This window comes from Protobothrops mucrosquamatus, unplaced genomic scaffold (genome assembly GCF_001527695.2).
Source record: "Protobothrops mucrosquamatus isolate PMUCROS unplaced genomic scaffold, P.Mucros_1.0 scaffold3399, whole genome shotgun sequence".
Classification (NCBI taxonomy): domain Eukaryota; kingdom Metazoa; phylum Chordata; class Lepidosauria; order Squamata; family Viperidae; genus Protobothrops; species Protobothrops mucrosquamatus.
In genome coordinates, this window is record NW_015389380.1 from 87466 (window position 1) to 97398 (window position 9933).

A 9933-nucleotide genomic window follows, 5' to 3' on the forward strand; every position below is an offset into this window, starting at 1 on the left:
GGCAAGCTGGGAGTTAAAAGGATTATACGTTTGCTTGTTATCTGTCTTGCTTTAAGAACAGTGTAAATTTCCCTGGCTGTTTTGTTTGAACTCGTGCCAGCATATGTGGGGGCTGTTGGGTGAACATTGGCAGTGATTAAAAAGACTATTGCTCTGGCCAACTGGTTGCTTTGCCTCCGTTCGGGGCCCTGGGTCATCACGCTCCATTTCTTGCCGTAACGCATAAATCAGGGGAGAATCTCCCATTGTCCATTTTAATAGGCTAGTGAAAAAGTTGTAGCGATTCTCAATAGCTCGTGGTTGAACATCCATCTTCATCTTTTTTGAATTTGTGTCTAGTTTAATTACAGTCATTTTTTAATCATCCAAAGTCTCAATAGATTGTCTATAAAATAATGTAGAGTCTTCTTTAATATTATTTTGCTCTCCTCCTATTGGTTTTTTATCTGTCAGGTAATCAGTTGGAGTCTGGAGATCAGCCTGCCCTTCTGGGATAACATCCTTAGTTTCCGTGCTAAAAGTCAGTTGTTCATTAGCATCGAAAGTTTTTTCCGGTGTAGGTTGGTAGTCCTGATGTAAGTTTAATTCCTCCATCTCAGTAAATTGTGGATAAGGCTGAAGACGGGTCTCTTGAGTATATACCCCTTCTGCTGTTTCTTGGCTTACAAAGTGCTCACTTACACCTTGCGCTTTGATTTGTCGTTGAAAAATAATCTCTTTTGTATAGGCAATTATTTGTTCAGTATTTTCAAGAATTTTGTCCAATATATACTTGTAATTGAAATCTGGACAGAGTTCCTCCATTTCCGTAGTATATAAAGCCATTATTCTTTTGGTGGAGGCTGTATTTAATAACAATCAGTCAATATCCAGTTCCACCCAGCTATACAGCTTCTTTATCTTTCCCTTTTGAGATAATTTGAAGGTCAAAGTCAAACTCAGAGTCCAAAGAAAGGGAATAACAATTGCAGTAGATATTTTCACCACAAGATGTCCCCAGAGGGTTAACCAGTTGTTCAGTCTTTCCAGACCCCCAATAAAAAAAAATTCTTTCCTCTTTTCCTTTTTTCCCTTCTTTTCTTTAGTTATAAAAATAGTAGAAAATAAAAAAAAATTTCTCCAAATTGCTAGCATATTAAATTTCTATAACAGGGATTTTAGGACTCCCAAATATTCAAAAATAAAATCAACCATTGAAAAAGTTAAAATTAATTTTTCTTTTGTTAAGGCTTTTCTTCCCCCATCAACAAAGCCGCTTTAAAAAGATAGGGAAATGATTCCAAAGGCTTTTCACAGGAGTAAATAGGAAAGGGAGAGGCAAGGAAATGTCTCACCGAATCTTCCACGGTGGTTCTATTTCGCTTAGATGTTCTTGTGGCTTACGGCTGGTGCAGCTAAGTGATCGGCCATTTTACTGACCGATCTTTACTCCGTCGGCCCAAAGGAGCTCGCTTGGACTGCAGAGGGTGCCGCCGCCCCTCTGCAGTCAAACAGGCAGCCTCCTCAATGGTGGTCGCCCCTCCAGGGCGACTTTCGACCCAATCAAGGGTCTACCGGCGGGGGAAACTCGACCGGCGAAGAGACGAGTCTGTCCACACGACTGCAGCGCTGCGACCCAGAACCGGAAGCCGACTCATCAAAAGATTCTATAAGAAACACCCTAACAAACCGAGAGACAGTCCCTAACATATGCTTTTGTTTACGCTACAGGGTCTGTCCTTTTTGTAAGGGGGGCCGGATGTCAACGCTGCTAACATTGGATGTTCTTGCTTTGACAACATATGGAGATGCAGCCTTTTTCTTTCTTATGCTTTACTCTTAGAATTAGATGATACTGGGTAAGGGGGAGGAATGTGATGGGAGTTAGTTAGACATACAATATTATAATAAGAGATGATAAGGCATGGCGGGATGAAGAACTGGGCAGAAAGCCAGCATTTCAAACTAATTGGAGAATGTGATTTATGACGGTTAGTTGTAGGAGGGAATTGTGCTTTGATCTATGTGCTGAGGGGAGGGGAAGTCAGATTTTGGCTTCAACCATGTACGTGCCGATGCCATATTATTTGAATAAAGATTCTTTAAGGTAAACAATGCCTCAAAGTTCTTTGAAGAGTAACATCTGTCGGAACCATGACAGATGATTGGAATGATCCTATAACTACTTTTGAAATATCAGATGCCATTAAAAAGATGAAAATAGGCAAGGCCCCAGGCCCAGATGGACTTCCAAGTCAATGTTATAAATGCTTTGAAGATCAACTGCTACAACCATTGAAACGGGTAATGAATTCTACATTACAGGGTTCTAAAATGCCTCAATTGTGGAGGGAAGCTAATATTGCCCAGATTCCAAAGGAAGGTCAAGATGCTACATTGATAAAGGACTACAGACCAATTTCCTTATTAAATAATGATTACAGCAATATTGGGGGACAGATTGAAGAAGATTTTGCAGAACTTTATACATGAGGACCAATCAGTGTTCCAATATCTCAGGGGTTGCCATAAAGAAGAGGGAGTCAAGCTATTCTCCAAAGCGCCTGAAGGCAGGACAAGAAGCAACGGGTGGAAACTAATCAAGGAGAGAAGCAATCTAGAACTAAGGAGAAACTTCCTGACAGTGAGAACAATTAACCAGTGGAACAACCTGCCTCCAGAAGCGGTAAATGCTCCAACACTGGAAGTTTTTAAGAAGAGACTGGACAGCCATTTGTCCAAAATGGTATAGGGTTTCCTGCCTGAGCAGGGGGTTGGACTAGATGACCTTCAAGGTCCCTTCCAACTTTACTATTATTATTATTATTATTATTATTATAATCTGGTTTCTTACCAAAAAGGCAACTGAGGGATAATGTTAGAACGGTCCTAAAATGTTACTGAATATTTGCAATATCATAATGAGACCCAGGCAGCCTTAATATTTTTAGATGCATCTTAAAAGCTTTTGAAAATTTAAATTGGGTTTTCCTTATCAGACTTTTGGAGGAAATGGATTTTGGAGAGCAATTTATTCAAGGTATTAAGCTTGATTTACACATCCCAACATGAGCGTATTATTGTTAATTGTGAATTGACTAAAAAATGTGAGACTCAAAAAGGTACAAGAGAAGGTTGGCCCCTGTCCCCACTGCTCTTTATTTTAGTCCTATAGGTTTTGAATAGAGACATCAGATGTCATGACAAAATAACTGGTGTGAAAATGAAGAAAGAGACTTATATTTAGTTGTACTTTTGTAAGATCCCTCAAATAGTTTGGAACATTTGATGAAGTAGAATGATTTTGGAGCTTTGGCTGCTTTCAAAATAAACAAACAGGAAACAAAGATGTTAGTCAAGACTATTGCTGCATATGAACATGAAAATTTAACAAAAAATCAAGTATTAATTTGAATTTGAATTTGAATTTGAATTGAATTTATTATATTTATACCCCGCCCTTCTCCCGGAGGACTCAGGGCGGCTTACAGCCAGTTTAAAAACAGTTTGATACAAATACAAAATATAAAATTAAGAGAATAATTAAAAATAAATATTTAAATAGGCCGCTTCTACTAAAATTTAGTTAAAACCAATTTAAAATACCCCTAGGCCAGTCCTGCCCGCTGAAACAACCAAGTCTTGAGGGCGCGGCGGAAGGAGGGGAGATCCGGAATCACCCGGATCTCTGGGGGCAGCTTGTTCCAGAGGGTGGGTGCTCCGACAGAGAAGGCTCTCCCCCTGGGGGTCGCCAGCCGGCACTGTCTGGTTGACGGCACCCTGAGGAGGGCCTCTCTGTGGGAGCGTATCGGCCGGTGGGAGGTAATCTGTGGCAGAAGGCGGTCTCGGAGGTGGAAAAGGTGGAAAAGAAGGTTAAACATCTTGGAGTGATATTGTCAAACACAAACTCTAAATTGTTTCAAAATAATTACTGTATGTACCCGTCTGGAATGATATTAAGAAAGACTTACAAAGGTGGGGTAAATTGCAACTATCTCTATTGGGCAGGATCTCTGTGATCAAGATGAATGTCCTACCGAAGATGTTACTTTTATTTCAGACCTTGCCAATATTGATCACTGAGACTCCATTCAAGAACTGGCAAATGGATATTTTTAGATTTATTTGGCAAGGAAAAAAACAAAGAGTCAAGTATAAATTGTTGCAGGATGCCAAAGAAAGAGGTGGTTTGGGTCTTCCAGTTTTAAAATTGTATTTTGAAGCATGTTGTCTAGTTTGTATGAAGAAATGGGTGACCTTAAAAATAAGAGGTTATTGGATTTGGAAGGTGTGAGAGGGCAGGCTGCCTGAGATGAGCTAGCACCTGGGCCGATGGTGCCCTGCCCCTTTAAGACTTCTCCCCAGCCAGACCAGCTGTGTAACAGAATAACAGAATTGGAAGGGACCTTGGGAGTCTTCTCGTCCAACCTCCTGCTCAAGAAGGAGACCCTGTACCCCTTCAGACAAATGGCTGTCCAAACTCTTCTTAAAAACCTCCAGTGATGCTTAGCAAAGAGCAGCTATAAAAGCCCTGCAGCAAAGCAGCTGAGTGTGATAGCTAGTACTGAAGGGTTCTGGGAGTGAGAAGGTTTGTGTGTTTCGCTATAAGGTATAGGAAACTGGAAGCAACCTGAAGTTAAGGAGAACTGTAGTTTACTCCTGATAGCAAGGAGCAGCAGTAGACCTGGGGAGGGTGTGGAAACAAACTGGGACTACTACCCAAGGGTCTGCTGTTGTGTGGGTTGCCTAAAGGCCAGGGAGGCTGGAGTGGGCCCTCTGGGGTGTGGAAGCCGACTGAACTGGATATAAACAAAAGGACCCTGTGACAATCAATTTTTTTGTTTTCTTGGCTGTCCATGATATACACAACATTCAATTCAAAAGTGTCAACACATTTCCCATGTTGCTTCTTCAAAGTCCAACTTTTGCTTCCATAGAGTGTCACAGGGAATACCATGGCTTGCATGATTCTGATCTACAGATGTATGTATCCAATACTGTGTTGATATGAATTAAATATATCAGGTCTTCCTTTGCTGATTAGATTTATATCAAAACGTATTACAGACGTTCATGTTTAATAACAAAAATTATTACCAAGCCTAAAAGGATCTTACATTTTTGGCCAATCATTTCATTTCACCTACTTTCTGCTGGGAGTTCAATGGCCTGGTATTCAAATACATTTTTCACTACCCCTCTCCCCCCCCCTTGATTTTAAGTATGATAAGAAAATAAATAAGCAAAACACTTGCCCTCACAGCTAAATTTGCAGATGTGGCAAACATCGAGAGACTACATAGATGCTTTCCCCAAGAAGATTCAGTACATACTGTAATTGATGACCAGCCCCAGCGGGGAGTCAACACTCTTATAAAGTCAATACATGTTCCTGCACGAAAAATGAAAAAAAATAACCTACAGTACTTTGAAAATTAGTGGGATAGCAATGATGGAAGACATATATGGTACTGTTTTTCATGCAGGAACATGAGCTTTCAAAATGTACATGGGCTATTTGTTTTCATGCTAAGTATCAACAGGATTATGAGTACTACCTTTATAAGAGTGTTGACATCCCCTGGAATGGACTGACCTTGCTGGGTAAATCCTGGCTCTATGAAATCCCAAAGTATTACAGGTAATTGGAAGAAAATCTGAGGTCTTCCATGTATTTGTTGAATCACAAATCCCAGCACCTCTCACCGCTGTGCAAACTGGCTACATCTGCTGGGACTTGTAGTACAGCAACATGTACAGTACTTAGAGTAGCTTTTATTTTCATAGTTCCACTGCAGTTATTCTCTTTTGTGCTGGAGATACAGACTGTGAAAGGTATGCTTTACTATCTTTCTGTTTCTTAAAATACTCTTCCCCATGGATCATTTTCAAAACAGGTAAGGGTATTAGGTGCAGCAAAATTAGATATTATTGCAGGAATTTAAAGATTAGCGAATTTATTAGGACTTAAAGAACAGAATAAAACCTACCACATGCCTGGTAATGTGGAGTGACCTATTTTGTATTTATTTTTTTATGGTGCCACAAAGCTTAGACATTCTTCTAAGACTGTATCCTTCCTCTGCTGTAAAATCATTTCCCTGAAAGCAGCTATTTTTTCAGCCTGACTTTGGAAGCTGCCTTACCAGCTGCTGGCAAAAAAGTTTCACTCTGAGATTTCTTACCTCACACTTGCTTAGCAATCCTGTCTCCTGTAGTCTGGACCAAATACTCTGGATCCTCCCAGCATGTTCTGGGTGAATATTAGTGTTTCCACATGTACACTGGTGCTTCAGCATGAATGTGTCATAAACAATGCCTGTGAGAAGGTGGGAAAAGAGCACAGAGGAAGGAGGAAAAAATAAAAAGTAATTGAAATCCTGCCAAGAAATTTAAGGACAGGTGGCACATTTGGAATTCTGATGGCATGCTAAAGATGCTACTGTATCACAAAATTACTACCATCTTGGGTGTGGTCAGTTATAAAGCAACAATTTATTATAAGGCAAACTCATAAGATTACTTTGTATCAGTTAGCCAGCATGGCTTCTACTATCCTAACCTTTCTCTCTTTTTTTTCTCAGCAACTGATCACTCTCTCCAAACAAAGCAGGAGCTTGTAGCTACATTATTTTTATTTGTTAAGAATGCTTGTGGGGTTGATGAGGTTCTCAGACACATTCTGTACATTAGGATACATAATCTGTCCCTGCGTCCCCACCCTGGCCATACCTTCTTCGAAGACTGCAGCCAAATGTGACAAAAAATATATATAACATATAAGAAGAGATATATAATGCAAATTTAAATTATATTTTTTCACTAACCCTGCCTATTGAAAGGCATACAGCCCCCAACAAACCACTTTTTTCCCTATCCCTTTGAGTCAGTGTTGACTTCTGGCAAATAGATGGATTAGCCCCTGTAGTTTTCTTGGCAAGATTTCAGAAGTGGTTTGCCATTGCCTTCTTCCTAGGGATGAGAGAGAGTGGATGGCCCAAGATAACCCAGCTGGCTTTGTGCCTAAGGCAGGACTAGAACTCATGGTCTCCCAGTTTCTAGACTACCCCAAACTACCTCTCCCAACTAGCCATAAAGGTTCCTAAAGTAAATGATGCATTCATAAAAAGTATCTAAAATCAAGTATCTAAAAAGCTTTTGCATCAGCTAACCTGCTAACCAGGGCAAAGTGAAGGAATCACATGACCTGCAGTGGTTGCCAGCTGTTCACTGGCTTTTACTGAAGTAACTGTTTTTAAAGCCTTTTAAAAAACTCTAAAAGGCTCAAGGTCTGATTATCTGAGGGACTGCCCCTCCTGTTACGCACCTCTCCAGCCCTTAAGATCTGTAGAAATTTCCCTTATCAGAAGTTGAGAGAACATTTTCTTGCATTGTTCCTAGCCTTGGAATGTACCCCCCCCTATGAGTTACATTTGGCTCATATTCTGGCAACATTAAGAAAATTTGTAGAGAGGTATTTCTTTCTATAGGCTTTTGATACTGATTTTTATATTAATTCTATTTAAGTTTTAAAATTCTGTGATTGTCAGAAACTTTAATTCTCATCAAGTAGAAAGGATGAAAATAAATCAATAATAAAACAAATCCTATTAAATCTACCAAACTGGAATTCCTCTCTCAATGCACCAAGCTGATTGAGATTCAGGATATAATTCCTGTTGTGCCCTAAAGTAAGGAAAAAAGCATAAACAATATTTAGCTCCTGAACACTAGGGAGTGGAGGTCATAATAAAGGAGGACATATGCAGAATGTCTTTCCCTTGCATATTTGTGAAAGAACTTTTCTGGGCAGGAGATGTTGCTTCTGAGCAGCATCTACATGCCCAGCTGGACAAAGATTTCCCTGTCCTCCAAGATCCAGGAAAGAAGTCCTTCACCTACCTGTAGTGAAAAGGTGATGGACCAAAGGCTCAGTTCTACTGCTCTTCAGACTAAGACCAGTGCTAGGAGGTGAAGACTGGGTACGACTAAGTGCTTGATAGGGTACAGTGCTGAAGCTGAGGGGTGTCTGATAGACTGGCCGAGATCTTAGCTGATGTGTATCTGCAAATACCTGTACATTTCACAGGAATAGTAGCCAGGGAGAAAGGGAGAGAAAAGAAAAACAGATCAAAAGAACCATTACTTCAATATTTCACCAGCTTTAAAAAAAACCTGCCTTATTTAGCCTAACATATAGCATTTATGAGGCAGCTAGTGCTCACTGAAAGTTGCTGTTTTATTTTTCCATGGATTTACAATTCGTCCCAGTACATATAGAACTAGGAGAGTACAAAACATGCCATTCTGAAACATTTTAAGAGTGAAATTTCATGAAATGTTCTGAAGCATTTTGGAAATGATTCAAGCCTAGAAGTAAGCTCTTCTCAAGTTGAACCACTGTGTGAAGCTCAGAAAGCTTCCAAAATGCCAAAATAGCTCATTTTGTATTTGAAACAGTAATTTTCATGAAATTTTATAGCTCAGCTGTTTCAAAACATGTTTTGCATAGACCAACAGAGAACTCTATACATTTTGTAAAAAAAATAGATTTCAGAATCATGAAAGAACTGAAATTTTACTTTAGACAGATATATGGCTGGTATCAATTCCACCTTGCAGAAGGTTCTATGGATGTACCCTAATCTTATGCAGTTGGCCATTTAATTTCAAAAGCTCATTGAAAAAATAGTTTAAAAGGCGAAAGATTTATACGATCTGAAGAGAAACCAGTGGTGGCATCAGGGCGGTGCGGAGTTAAGGAGACAGGCTCTGTCACCTAACTCCGATCTTTCCACGTTTGGAGACCCTTTGGGGGCGCGGGGAAGTCTGGAGGACAACGCGTGAGAAAGGGGGATGCCGGAGGAATAACGAGGCGAAAGGCGATCGCCCGTTAGGACGAAGGAAACCTCCTAATTTCAATGTGGAAACNAATGCAAGAGACTATATCGAAAAATCATGTGGAAATGAGAGGCGATATAAATAAATTGGACAACAGAGTTGAAATGATACAACAAACGATGGAAAAAAATGAAGCAAGAATTCAATTAGTAGAAATGGGGTTAGACAATGTTGTGAAAAAAGTTGATACATTAGACACAGAAATGATAGCCTCCCAAAAAAAAATATGGAGGAAGCAATTATTTATTTGGAAATGGATAAGGCGGCATTTTATCTACACTTCCAAAATGTGATAGAGGAGAAGGAAGAAAATCTGGGGGATATTATGGCAGATTTGATTTCTGGTGTGTTGCAAAGGGACAGGCAAGAAATTCTAACGGAGTTCGATGAAATATATAGAATTCAGACAAATTATGCTAGACGTAATAGACTCCCACGGGAGGTACACATTAGGTTTGCCAGGAAAAGGGTGAGAGATATAATTTATAAAATTACAAGGGAAGAACCAATGATCTATAAAGGTGTAGAAATACAAACTTTAAAACAGATACCGAAAAAGATAAGAGATCAAAGAAGGGATTATAGATTCCTCAGTGCCTATTTAATAAAAAAAATATACCCTTTAGATGGTTAATTCCGGAAGGAATGCTGATAACATGGAGAGAGAGAAAGATTAAAATAGATAATTTAGAGAAAGCCCAGGAATTTTTTGATCAGTTGGAAGGAACTGAGGAAGAGAACAGTAGTAAGGAAGAATTGGAACTCAAAAGCCAGGAGGAACTTAAGGAAAGAGAGCAAGGAACAGAAAGTAAGGGAGAAAATGGACAGAAGAAGGAGAAAGGACCAGGACTTACAACAAGACAAGCTCACAAGTAAAACACACAAGTAGAAAATAGAAAAGGAAATTAGGCTATTATCTATTAATATTAATGGATTAAACGCACCAGTAAAGAGAAAACAAATATTAACAAAACTAGTCAAACAACACATAGATATTGTCTGCTTACAAGAAGTACATGTCAAACAGCAACATAGGAAATATTTAGAATTTCC

At 39.5% G+C, this 9933-nt stretch overlaps 1 protein-coding gene across 1 annotated transcript in view; it reads right to left on the bottom strand.

Moving 5' to 3' along the window:
- Window positions 1-9933, bottom strand: part of LOC107297590 (histone deacetylase 5-like) — an 81445-nt gene that overhangs the window by 61451 nt on the left and 10061 nt on the right. Inside the window, exons 5-6 of the mRNA XM_015826951.1 lie at window positions 7882-8053; window positions 6165-6298 (exon numbers count right to left, since the gene is read on the bottom strand). Coding sequence (XP_015682437.1) covers window positions 6165-6298; window positions 7882-8053 — 306 coding nt within the window. The remainder of the gene's footprint in view (window positions 1-6164; window positions 6299-7881; window positions 8054-9933) is intronic.